Here is a 13,291-nt window from a genome sequence, read left to right as displayed (position 1 = left end):
ACATGCTCCAGTGACTCCCCTCTCCTCCCCTCCCCACAGCTCACCAGCTGCCCATCATCTTCTACCCTCTAAGCTCCAGCGTCCCTGAAGCAAACTGGGATGTATGGCGAGTAGAAAAACGGTATAAATATTTCTCAATTAGTAGCTCCAACACAAGTATTGAATCGGCTTGTACCAGTTCACTAACCCCCCCCCCCCCCCCCCCCCCCCCTTTGGAAGGTTTAATGAACCCACGTGTGGACGGTAGCCCGGTTCAGGGACGGATGGCAGATTACTACAACAGCCTGTACTGATGATAAATCTCCAGAGTCATCACATTCATGTTTGCTCGATCTGTCACCGTGATGTTACTGTTTCGTCTTCCCTCCACATCAACTACATTGTCTCGTCTGCTTCCACCCCTCCTCTCTCCCTCCTCTCTCTGCTCTGCCCTCTGCCCTCCTCTCCCGCATTATGCATGGCTGGCACTGCGTATACACTGGTTAGGGGGAGATTGGGATTTTGTGCAGGAGAGGTTTTCATTGGTTCGAATGCTATTAGTTTCATGGCTAACTGAATGCGTTGCGTTTTGCAGACAACCCCGACACCCAGGACATTCCATATTCCAGCCTCCAGGAACTACCCACAGCTCCTGAAGACTTGCTATCACCATCCGATCCACATTCCGCCCTGAACCTTACTGACCCTGTAAAGATGCCATCAAAGGAGAAGCCAGAGAGAGAAGAGGAGCCCGGGCCCAACATAGCGGGCGCTGGGTGGGTGGAGGAGGAGGAGGCTCGCAGGGCTTTGGCAAAGGACAAGGCGGCACAGCAGAGAAGCTTTGTGCCGGGTGAGAGTGCAGGCAGCCCGAGGAGAGGGCGGCCGCTCAGCGACAGGGAGAAGCGGGGTGCTAGCCCACGCAGAGCCGCGGGGACCAGGGAGCAGCCGGGCAGTCCCAGGAAGGACGAAGGCAGGAACCCGACGCTGCAAAGCGGTGGCTCCCGGGGAGTAGTGGGCGCCACGGAGCGGCCGGCGGCAGCTGGAGGTCGGGGCCCACCGCGGAGTCCGCGTGGAGGAGCAGCGGGCGAGCCGCTGGACGGAGCCAGCCTGCTGCAGCTCCGAACCGGGAGTCCAGAGAGCGGCGTCCGGGCGGCCAAGGGCCGAGAGCAGCCCAGTCCCCCCGGCAGCGGCCACGGCCACGGCGCTGGGCAGAGCCGCCCCGCTGCAGCCCATCCCCCCGGCTCCAGCGCCAGTGGGGCGAAGAGTCAGGACCAAAGCAAGGGTGAGCAGAGCGGCTCAACATCACACTCCAGCCCTGCTAGCAGAAGAGCAGCAGCCACGGCAAGAAAGACAATTACCCCTGGGCCTTGGAAAAAGCCCGATGCTCAGAGGCCCGTGTAACAGAAAGCAAATTATATGTTAAATTATTTTTTATAAACTTTGATTTCTGTTGAGCATCTGTTGCATCTTATTTAAAGATTATGCAGTTCAACCGAAGTTCTCTAAGACTGACTGTCCAAGTGAAGGAATCACTCCAGTACTCGGCCGCTGGAACATATTTTACTGGCTGCGAAGGACGTTCTGTTGGGGGGGGGTCCCTGTTCTGCTAATTGTTGACGAGGTATGCGCTAATGGGCATGATGTACCCGTCTGGGAAAGCTGTGTACTTGGGATGGGACTGCTGTGTGTGAGCAAGGTCAGGCAGTAGTGCACCAAGCTGTCACGGGATGTCTGTGTAAGATCATGGGTACAATCTTGCCATTTCTTTGCAGGCCTGAAATCACTAGTTCGCCGAGACATTTTTTTTTATCATTAACCAGGGCAGCTATTTGTTTTGTTTGATTTATTTTTTGTCAGTCTGGACTAAATTGTGCCTCGCTGTGGGGCATTTTAATTCTCGTTTTCTCTAATACTCTGTGAAAATCTTCCTGTCGCCTGATGTTGAGCTGAAATAATTTACCGTATTCTGACCACGATTGAACTGCGACCTCTCGCCTGCTGGTTTCAGTATCTGTGAGTTCTCCTCGAACAGCCACTGAAAAGGTCCTGCAAAATGTTCTGCCCGATTCGCTGCTCCCTGGACTGATTTAAGATTAGCTGGTCACTTTAACAAGCAACGAGATCGGCAAAGGACATATTGCACATGGATTAGCGATTTGTTTGGCGTTGCAGTTGAGAACTTCAGTCACACATCTTGTTCAAACAAGCCACTGCATCTCCCATCCCACCTGCGTTGGACCTTCACCCTGCTCCAATGTTGGAGGGTATTGGTGCGCTTAGACATTTCTCCGTGTTTGATCCGCGTTCTGTGCCCCGCTGAGCTCGTTGCAGCACAAACACTTTATGTTCAGTCGTTTAAGATCTGTAACAGATTCTTCTGGAAATGGTGGCAGCGATAGAATAGATGAGCCGCCTGTAGCCTTGTTCCTCTCCGGAATGGCCTCTCCATACGTGGCCAATGCCTGTGCTCTTCTTCTCTAGCCCCCACCCATCCCCACATACACTATCTGTGAGGCACATTCTCCTTCTGAATGGTTGAACATTTTGTATCTGGTACGTAACTTCCATTGCCCTGCAGGGGGCTTTGTTGCCGATAAGTATTTCTGTTATCCTCCATGGCACTGTATGTCCCTGTTCCTACCCTTCCAGCTAAAACACAGTAGGAAATAAAGACCCTGGACTGTGAGTGTGGTACAGACAGTGTCTTATGACCACTTTACTGTTATATTTCATATGCGATAATGTGTAAAAGTTGAACTTAGGAATTCATGCAGAAATGTTTTGATATTCCATAACGCTCATCCACTGATCAGTTCCAGCTTTTCACTCCACAGTATTCTCTGAATTTCCTTTGCAGTAGAATAGCTATTATTCATTGTTCCACCCCATCAGTAACATACAAAGCATCTTGCAGACTGTACAGTACTCAAGGCATAGGTATGGCCTTTGAGTAAAGCTGAACAAGCCTTGAGTTGTTGGTTGTAAATTTTTATACTGTACAGTCTCTATAAATACTGTCATTAGGGAGAGATCTGTAAACCCTCATTATTTTTTTATGTATGACATGAAAAATGCAATCCTTGGTTATGGTGTTGAACTGTTGCACTGTAAAATAAATCTTAACTTTCATTCTTGGTTTCAAAATGGTCAAGATCAAAGCTAACTGTCTCTAGCTGATAATAGAGTTTAGTTTGGAGATACAAAATGGAAATGGGCCCTTTGGCCGACGCTGACTCAAGGTTCATACCTGTTCTATGTTGTCACACTTTCTCATCCACCCCCTGCACAAGTAGGCGCAATGTTAGAGGTTGATTAATCTACACATTGCTGTTTATTTGTGTGGTATTTGAAGTAAGCTGACAACTGGGAGGAAACTACATGAGATTTTTTTGGTGTGCTTCCTAATCTATAGGTTGAGTACATGTGTAGGAAAGAACTGCAGATGCTGGTTTAAATCGAAGGTAGACACAAAATGTTGGAGTAACTCAGTGGTACAGGCAGCATCTCTGGAGAGAAGGAATGGGCGACGTTTCATGTCTCAACCATTCCTTCTCTCCAGAGATGCTGCCTGTCCCGCTGAGTTACTCCAGTATTTTGTGTCTACCTTTGGTAATGAGCACCTGTTCTCTACCTTTTGGACTTTAGAGACACAGCTTATAAGCAAGTCCTTTGGCCCACCGAGTCCAGGCCGACCACCGATTAACCCATGCACTAGGGACAAATTAATGTTTTTTTCAACCAAAGCCATTTAACCTATAAACCTGCATGTCTTTGGAGTGTGGAAAGAAACTGGAGCACCTGGAGAAAACCCACGAGATCACAGGGATAACGCACAACATCGGTACAGACAGCACCCATAGTCAGGATTGAACCTGGGTTTCTGATGCTGATAGACAGCAACTCCACCACTGCACCTTGCCACACTTTTTTTTTTTTTTAAAGAGATGCAACACAGAAACAGGCCCTGTGGCCAACCTCGTGCACCAACAATGTATTATCCCACAACTCACAATTTTTACTGAAGCCAATTAACCTACAAACGTATGTCTTGGACTGTGGGAGGAAACTGGAGCATCCGGTGAAAACCCACGCATCCTCAGGGAGAATGTACAAACTCCATACAGAAAGAACCCAGGTCACTGGCTCCCTTAGGCAGCAACTCTTCTGCTGTGCCACTCTCTACCTTATTGACTACTATTATTTAAAGTTCCCCCAAGTTATAGCTTGTGTAGTCAATCTTCTGGTTAAGATACATAAAATCATTAGCATATAAAGGGGAAGAAAGAATTATGCCCCTGTCCCACTTAGGAAACCTGAACGGAAACCTCTGGAGACTTTGCACCCCACCCAAGGTTTTTGTGCGGTTACCGGAGGTTGCAGGTAGGGAGACTGACAAAAACCTCCGGGAACCGCACGGAAACCTTGGGTGGGGCGCAAAGTCTCCAGAGGTTTCCGTTCAGGTATCCTAAGTGGGACAGGGGCATTAGGCCATTCGGCCTATCACACCATATGAAAGTAGATAAATCTCCCAGGCCCAATCAGATATATTTTGTTTAAACCTTATCTCTGTGGTAGCAAGGTCAAATGTGCAAGTTTAGGGTTAGACATGCAACTTTGAGTGTATCCTACAAAGGCTTTCGATAAATGTTGAATGTCACCCCAATTACTCTTCCAACACATACTGTACTCTAACTCCGTTACTAGTATAATCTCTGGTCTCCAGCCCATTTATTAGTTGACAGATCAAACTAGAGATGCTCAAGTCGAAGTTTTGCTTTATTTTGAAAGCCAAGCTGGCAATCACTAGAAATGACAGATTTCATCAAATAACATTGTAGAAGCAACCTGTGACTGTACAATTAGTCAACGGGTCACTACTTAATCAACAACTTTAGCAGCACTTTCTGTCCATGGATATTATATTTATAGTACCAGCCTTGTCTTTACCTGCTCTGCAGGATCTTTCACTCAAGCATCATACTACACACAATTAAAAATTGAGATTTCGTATTTGGATAGGGTGAAAACAGGAGCTGCCATACCAGAGTGGGACATTTGTAATATGAGATGTGCTGAACCAGGGCCACTTTGTAGAGGGATGGATGAAGAAGAAATGCCTAGGCCAAAGCTCTGGTCTTTTTATACCTGATGGATCTCTTCCTTTGAATCTATTGTCAACGAAGTATGTGGTTCTTGATTGGTATGGGTCAGAGGTTTCGGGGAAGAAGGCAGGAGAATGGGGTTAGGAGGGAGAGATAGATCAACCATGATTGAACGGCAGAGTAGACTCCTAATTCTACTCTTATTATGACCTTAACATAAGCTGCATTTCCAAGTAGCAAACTGGTAAAGAATTGAAGTGATTTTCTATTTGGGATCCTCCAAATTTGCTGGTGGAAGCAAAAGCATGGCAGGGAGGAAAACGACAAGCATTCCTCCACCTTGTCAGTGTTCTGAAAGCAATGATGTTAGGAGGTCATGTCAGTCGAGTAGGAGTGTTCTTCACCATCTTGACCGGAGCAGTCATCAGTTTACTTAATCTTCCACAGCTAGGGGAGAGAAAGTTACGTTAACTGTGTGGTCTAATCAAATAACTGATACCTTAATTATCTTTGACTTTGAGCAGACGAGTTTTAAATGCCATTGATGTTAAACATTGAGCTTTGACTTTAATGGAAGATATTAGGCAAGACTTCGAGCAACAATCTCACCTTGGAACAAAATATTAATGGGTAGGTAGAGAAAGTGGGAAGGATGATTTATTGTTCACGACTTACCCGAAGATTGAAGCCCAGCAAATCACTGATCACTCCAGAGATGGCAGACAGAATGACAACCCGGGTGATATTGTAGAGCAGTGGATTTGTGGTCAGTCCGTAAAGTCTGAAAGGAGAGTCCAGCTCCTGTAAAGGCAAAGCATGATACTTGGATCAGTGATGCCGGCCTGCAGATGACAAGCATGAGTCTTACACATCACTGTTGCTGCTACATTTCTTCACAACCACAAGACAGTTGGGGTTCATCTGCCTGTTTTAGTGACTGAAGGTTAAGTAATAAGTATTAACGTAGGCATCCAAACAAGAACTGTGGGTGCAAATATTTCAGATTTGAGCCAAGTCTCTGGAGTAGGGTTCCATTCGCAGCGCTATGCTTGTAAGGCACAAGGACTTTTGCTTTTTTTGGTTACAATACAGCTCATTCCCTCCATGACACACTGGTCAACCCGAGGAGTACCTTCAATAGAACTTTATTTATCCCAGGAGGGAAATTGATCTGCCAACAGTCATAAAACTCAAAATAAATGAAGCATGAAATTAAATTGACGAGCAGAAAGGATTGGGGGGGGGCTTCTGTCTTGGTGGAACCAGTCTGTTGCTGAAGGTGCTCCTCAGGTTGTCCAGTGTGTCATGGAGGGGGTGAGCTGTTTTGTGCAAGATGCAACGCAGTTTGAGGAGCATCCTCCCCTCCAAGACCACCTCCCATGAATCCAGCTCCGCCCCCAGGTCGGAGCCAGCCTTCCTGATGAGTTTGTTGATCCTGTTGGTGTCCGCGGAGTTCGCCCTGCTGCCCCAGCACACGGCACCGATTGGTAAAGCAACTGCAGCATTTTACTGCAGATGTCGAAGGAGCGGAGCCTTCCCAAAAAGTACAGCCGGCTCTGTCCCTTCTTGTACAGGGCCTCAGCGTTCCTGGACCAGTACAGTTTACTGTCCAGGTACACTCCAAGGTATTTGTACTCCCAGGTAAACTGCACATCCACGCCATTGATGGAGACAGGGCAAGGGTCCACCACTAACTCCTTAGTCTTGTCGGTGTTGAGCCCGATCAAGTTTAGTGCAGTTGTTGTACAGATCGCCTTTAAGCAAGAAGCTGGTGGCGCAAGTGGACAGATTTTGTCCACGATTAATAAATGCCACAGCATTATTTACACTCACAGAAAGTTGAGAAAGAACAGGACCAAGAATTAGTGTTACCCATGGAAATTATATCCCAAGTAGTTGTTGCAGAACTATTGCACAGCACAAGAGTAAGATTGTGTAGCAACACGGTAGCTTGGCAACACAGAGTACACACAGCCAGCCGACAAGCTGCTCACCTTCAGTAATTTGGTGGCAAGTTTCAACACATTGTTGACAAGGGTAAGCTGTTCCTTCTTGTTGGGTTTGGTCTCCATTTTAAGGTATAGATTGATCTATAAAAATAAAAGGGAAGTAATGTAAACACTACTTGGCCTGCACCACAAATGAATGATTTTCTTTATATTTCCAACACTTTTCAGTTTTGTCCTAATAAAAACAATTGCTGAATAATAAGCTAAATTCCAGCAGTGGCAGATTCCAGTTACTGAGCCTTGTGCCAGTGAAGGGCTGTGGGAACATCATTGCAATGAACTGGCGATGTAAAGGGAAGTTCCATACCTGTTCTGTGAGCAAAATGGAAATGTTATTGTATTTCCTACTGACTTCTGACCCCAACGTAAATAGCCTCAGCAAGAAAACAGTCAGTGATGCCTCCCAGATGAGGAGCTCCCAGTTATACAAGGAGTCCAGGAAGCTGCTGTGACCATGAAGGATCTGTGGATTCAGAAAATGAGTTGTAAAGGATTCTGCACACGTATCTGGTGCCATAACAGAAGGCAGTTCCTTCCAATATAAATCACAAAACATCTCTCAGAAATAAAGAACATGCACATGTAAAAAAGACTGCTGGAGTAACTCAGCGGGTCAGGTAGTATGATGGACCATGGATAGGCGAGTCTGAAGCTCAGTGGCTCAGCTGGTGGAGCCAGGGTGACCAAAATGAAAAAAATGTTCCCAATGTGGCCTCACCAACATCTTGTATACAAACTTAAAGCACACGGTATTGTGGGTTCAGTATTGATGTGGATAGAGAACTGGCTGGCAGACAGGAAGCAAAGAGTAGGAGTAAACAGGTCCTTTTCAGAATGGCAGGCAGTACCGCAAGGCTCAGTGCTGGGACCCCAGCTATTTACAATATATATTAATGATTTGGACGAGGGAATTGAATGCAACATCTCCAAGTTTGCGGATGACACGAAGCTGGGGGGCAGTGTTAGCTGTGAGGAGGATGCTAGGAGGCTGCAAGATGACTTGGATAGGCTGGGTGAGTGGGCAAATGCATGGCAGATGCAGTATAATGTGGATAAATGTGAGGTTATCCACTTTGGTGGCAAAAACCGGAAAGTAGACTATTATCTGAATGGTGGCCGATTAGGAAAAGGGGAGATGCAACAGGACCTGGGTGTCATGGTACACCAGTCATTGAAAGTAGGCACGCAGGTGCAGCAGGCAGTGAAGAAAGTGAATGGTATGTTAGCTTTCATAGCAAAAGGAGTTGAGTATAGGAGCAGGGAGGTTCTACTGCAGTTGTACAGGGTCTTGGTGAGACCACACCTGGAGTATTGCGTACAGTTTTGGTCTCCTAATCTGAGGAAAGACATTCTTGCCCTAGAGGGAGTACAGAGAAGGTTCACCAGACTGATTCCTGGGATGTCAGGACTTTCATATGAAGAAAGACTGGATAGACTCGGCTTGTACTCGCTAGAATTTAGAAGATTGAGGTGGGATCTTATAGAAACGTACAAAATTCTTAAGGGGTTGGACAGGCTAGATGCAGGAAGGTTGTTCCCGATGTTGGGGAAGTCCAGAACAAGGGGTCACAGTTTAAGGATAAGGGGGATCTTTTAGAACCGAGATGAGAAAAACATTTTTCACACAGAGGTGAATCTCTGGAATTCTCCGCCACAGAAGGTAGTTGAGGCCATTTCATTGGCTATATTTATGATGCGGCCCTTGTGGCTAAAGGGATATGGAGAGAAGGCAGGTACAGGATACCGAGTTGGATCATCAGCCATGATCATTTTAAGAAGGGAGGGAGAGAGAAAATGGGGAATTACAGACCAGTTAGTCTAACATCGGTAGTGGGGAAACTGCTAGAGTCAGTTATTAAAGATGGGATAGCAGCACATTTGGAAAGTGGTGAAATCATTGGACAAAGTCAGCATGGATTTATGAAAGGTAAATCATGTCTGACGAATCTTATAGAATTTTTCGAGGATGTAACTAGTAGCGTGGATAGGGGTGAACCAGTGGATGTGGTGTATCTGGACTTCCAGAAGGCTTTCGACAAGGTCCCACATAAGAGATTAGTATACAAACTTAAAACACAAGGCATTGGATGTTCAGTATTGATGTGGATAGAGAACTGGCTGGCAAACAGGAAGCAAAGAGTAGGAGTAAACGGGTCCTTTTCACAATGGCAGGCAGTGACTAGTGGGGTACCGCAAGGCTCAGTGCTGGGACCCCCAGCTATTTACAATATATATTAATGATCTGGATGAGGGAATTGAAGGCAATATCTCCAAGTTTGCGGATGACACTAAGCTGGGGGGCAGTGTTAGCTGTGAGGAGGATGCTAGGCGACTGCAAGGTGACTTGGAAAGGCTGGGTGAGTGGGCAAATGTTTGGCAGATGCAGTATAATGTGGATAAATGTGAGGTTATCCATTTTGGTGGCAAAAACGGGAAAGCAGACTATTATCTAAATGGTGGCCGATTGGGAAAGGGGGAGATGCAGCGAGACCTGGGTGTCATGGTACACCAGTCATTGAAGGTAGGCATGCAGGTGCAGCAGGCAGTAAAGAAAGCGAATGGTATGTTAGCTTTCATTGCAAAAGGATTTGAGTATAGGAGCAGGGAGGTTCTACTGCAGTTGTACAGGGTCTTGGTGAGACCACACCTGGAGTATTGCGTACAGTTTTGGTCTCCAAATCTGAGGAAGGACATTATTGCCATAGAGGGAGTGCAGAGACGGTTCACCAGACTGATTCCTGGGATGTCAGGACTGTCTTATGAAGAAAGACTGGATAGACTTGGTTTATACTCTCTAGAATTTAGGAGATTGAGAGGGGATCTTATAGAAACTTACAATATTCTTAAGGGGTTGGACAGGCTAGATGCAGGAAGGTTGTTCCCGATGTTGGGGATGTCCAGAACAAGGGGTCACAGTTTAAGGATAAGGGGGATCTTTTAGGACCGAGATGAGAAAAACATTTTTCACACAGAGAGTGAATCTCTGGAATTTTTTGCCACAGAAGGTAGTTGAGGCCATTTCATTGGCTAAGATGTGGCCCTTGTGGCTAAAGGTATCAGGGGGTATGGAGAGAAGGCAGGTACAGGATACCGAGTTGGATGATCAGCCATGGTCATATTGAATGGCGGTGCAGGCTCCAAGGGCCGAATGGCTTACTCCTGCACCTATTTTCTATGTTTGCATCACTGCAACATAACATCCCAACTTCTATACTCAATACCCTGACTGATGAAGGCCAATGTACCTTCTTGATGACCCCATCTACCTGTGACGCCACTTTCAAGGAATGATGTACCTGCACTCCTAGATCCCCTAGTTCTACCATGCTCCCCGGGGACCTGTGGAAGTCCTGCCCTTGTTTGACTTCCTAAAATGCTATACCTCGCACTGATCTATATTAAACTCTATTAACCATTCCTCAGCCCGCTTACCCAACTGGTCAAGATACTGCTACAATTTTTAATGACCACATTTGCTAAATACGATACCATGCACTTTAACGTAATCTGCAAACTTACCAATCTTGCCTTCTACATTCCCATCCAAATCATTAACAGCAACCTCCCATGCGGAACCTTATCTAATGCCTTGCTGAAGTTCATATAGACAATTTCTGCGGCTTTACCCCTGTCAACCTTTTTGGTTACTTACTTCTTCAAAAACTCAATCAGATTTGTAAGACATAATCTCCCAGGTACAAAATAACAGTGACTATCCGAAATCAGCCTGTCTATCCAAATGCGGAAAACATCTTATTCCTTATTATACTCTCCAGAAACTTGCCTAGCCACCAGATATTTGGCATATTTGCTCCTCCAATTCCCGTTGACTATTTGGGGACCTACAGTACACTCCCAACAAGGTGGTCATCCCTTTTTTATTTATCTGTTCCACCCATAGAGCTTCACTGGCTGAACCATCAGTAATGTCATCTCGTCCGCGACACTCTCCATCAATACAGCAACACTGCCTTTTTAAGGCAGAGATAGATAGGTTCTTGATTAGTACAGGTGTCAGAGGTTATGGGGAGAAGGCAGGAGAATGGGGTTAGGAGGGAGAGACAGATCAGCCATGATTGAATGGCCACATTGCCCGATTCCTTGAATGGTCATGAAGGGCCAAATGGCCTAATTCCTTATAAACACCCCCACTATCTCCTATAGCCTTTGTAACCTGGTTTAAGCTGCCAGTCCTGTCCATCTCTTTGCCAGGTTTCCATAGCTACAACGTCTCAGTCCTGGGAACAAACAAAATAAAAATCTTCCAACTCCAGATTGTTGGTGAAGATTAACACAAAATAACATCAACCTCTCAAATGCTTAAGGAATCACACCAATAGGCTATAGTAGAAACCTTCCGCCCTTCTCCCTGCCAGCCCAACACCCCTGCACCAAAGCTCATGCAAGTCATTTCCCACGAGACTCTGGCCTTTCTATAGGTTGTCAAAGAAACACTCTCCCCTTTTCCAATAAACTGCAACAAGTTCCAAGTCTTACCTGAGCACAGCAGACAAAAGCAATGGAGAGAGTAAGTAAAAATGCTGATGAAACAATAACGTCAACCGATCGCTGAGGGCCTCGCCTCTGTGAAAGAAAGAGACAGACCACAAAACAGTGTTAAATATATATATAAAGAGAGAAAGTTTCAAGAGGAACAAAAATACAAGAGATAACAATAAGCGATTCAGGGCTACCAGCAATAGATAAGATGGATAATTAGTGAAAAACAAAGAATCAACAAAAGTAAGAAAAAGGCACCATTATGGGCTGTGTATTTTATCACAATTTGGAAGGCAATAGATGATAGATTTTAATCTGTGATAAATCTCCGGTAATTCTCTGCGCTCCAAATTGGGCCATTTGCAAACATCGCACTCATGGTTCATGCTTGAGTGTTAGTTTTTCAGTTTGTAGTTCTGGTTTTTCATTCTGCCAGCATGATCCCTCAGAAGCTCGTGGGTAAGTGGACTGAACAATAAGGGTACAATTTCTCAAAATTCCTGAGCGAATGCCATACTGCTGGAGGAACCCAAGAACATCGTCTGCGCATTTCCCACCACAGAGGCAGCTTGGCCTGCTGAGTTCTCCCAACACTTTGCTGATGCTGAAATGTTCAGTAGAAAACTGTTTGTGTGTCTCAAACTCACTGCCTTCTTTGGTCAATTTCAATGATTTTGCTGGAGGAAGCTGCTTAAATAGTGTTCGACACTAATTCATAGTATCCCGGATAAAGACTGCTTCCTACACTTGTGTAGGCAGGAACTGCAGATGCTGGTTTAAACCAAAGATAGACACAAAAATCTGGAGTTAAGCCCCTGTCGCACTTAGGAAACCTGAACGGAAACCTCTGTAGACTTTGCGCCCCACCCAAGGTTTCCGTGAGGTTCCCGGAGGTTTTTGTCAGTCTCCCTTCCACTACCTGCAACCTCCGGCAACCGCCTGCCACCTTGGGTGGGGTGCAGTTTCCAGAGGTTTCCGTTCAGGTTTCCTAAGTGGGACAGGGGCATAACTCAGCAGGTCAGGCAGCATCTCTGGAAAGAATGGGTGATGTTTCAGGTCGAGAACCTTCTTCGGACTGATGTAGATGCTGGTTTAAACTGAAGATAGACACAAAACACTGGAGCAGCTCAGCGGGTCTGTTACTCCAGCATTTTGTGTCATTAAATACACTTCATGTGCTTCATTATTTCGTGATCATTGCACCTACCTTTAGGTATGAGCGAAGTGATAACCACATCTTGATGTTCTGCACTTTCTTCAGCCTAAAATGGGGGATCTCAGACTTGCGAGCTTTCCTAGCCGACGTCAGGTGACTGAAGAGCTTGGCAAACAGCAAGCGCTGTGTAGAAATAAAGAGGAAGCTGTGAGCTTTACCCATCTAATAGGGAACGGGCATCAAAAGAGTACGTAAATTCAATAGATACATTGCTTTCCAATAAAGTAAAGGATTATAAACCAGAGCCAGCATCCTGATAACCTTACACCCATCGTAGACCTCCTTACACCCATCTTTAGAGAGTGGTAGTCGTGTTCCAGTGGAGCAACCATTTTGGTATCTGAAAAATAAATTGATAGGCATCACAGAAGGGAATGGAGGGTTATGGTATGAGTGCAGGCAGGTGACTAAGGGAAAAAAAAAATGTTCGGCAACGGACTAGGGCAGATGGGCCTGTTTCCGTGCTGTAATTGTTATATGGTTAG

General features: G+C 45.9%; 2 protein-coding genes across 9 annotated transcripts in view; one reads left to right on the top strand and one right to left on the bottom strand.

Moving 5' to 3' along the window:
- magi3a (membrane associated guanylate kinase, WW and PDZ domain containing 3a) overlaps positions 1-3,123 on the top strand; it is a 125,331-nt gene extending 122,208 nt beyond the window's left edge. For 6 of the 7 annotated variants that reach the window (XM_055654402.1, XM_055654403.1, XM_055654399.1 and 3 more), the window contains one exon: positions 575-3,123. In XM_055654402.1, coding sequence (XP_055510377.1) covers positions 575-1,380 — 806 coding nt within the window. In that variant the 3' untranslated portion in view covers positions 1,381-3,123. The remainder of the gene's footprint in view (positions 1-574) is intronic. The other variant, XM_055654400.1, reaches the window with a different exon arrangement.
- Positions 3,124-4,740: 1,617 nt separating this feature from the next.
- The window catches only part of LOC129708580 (protein PHTF1-like), a 30,579-nt gene continuing 22,028 nt past the window's right edge, over positions 4,741-13,291 (bottom strand). Inside the window, exons 13-18 of one of the 2 annotated variants that reach the window (XM_055654394.1) lie at positions 12,798-12,929; positions 11,588-11,674; positions 7,398-7,553; positions 7,076-7,171; positions 5,757-5,882; positions 4,741-5,528 (exon numbers count right to left, since the gene is read on the bottom strand). In XM_055654394.1, the coding sequence (XP_055510369.1) occupies positions 5,511-5,528; positions 5,757-5,882; positions 7,076-7,171; positions 7,398-7,553; positions 11,588-11,674; positions 12,798-12,929 (615 nt within the window). In that variant the 3' untranslated portion in view covers positions 4,741-5,510. The remainder of the gene's footprint in view (positions 5,529-5,756; positions 5,883-7,075; positions 7,172-7,397; positions 7,554-11,587; positions 11,675-12,797; positions 12,930-13,291) is intronic. The other variant, XM_055654395.1, reaches the window with a different exon arrangement.

The sequence above is a fragment of the Leucoraja erinacea genome, chromosome 24, assembly GCF_028641065.1.
Source record: "Leucoraja erinacea ecotype New England chromosome 24, Leri_hhj_1, whole genome shotgun sequence".
Classification (NCBI taxonomy): domain Eukaryota; kingdom Metazoa; phylum Chordata; class Chondrichthyes; order Rajiformes; family Rajidae; genus Leucoraja; species Leucoraja erinaceus.
The sequence above is the reverse complement of the archived record's forward strand: the minus strand, read 5'-3'. Positions and strand labels throughout refer to the sequence as shown.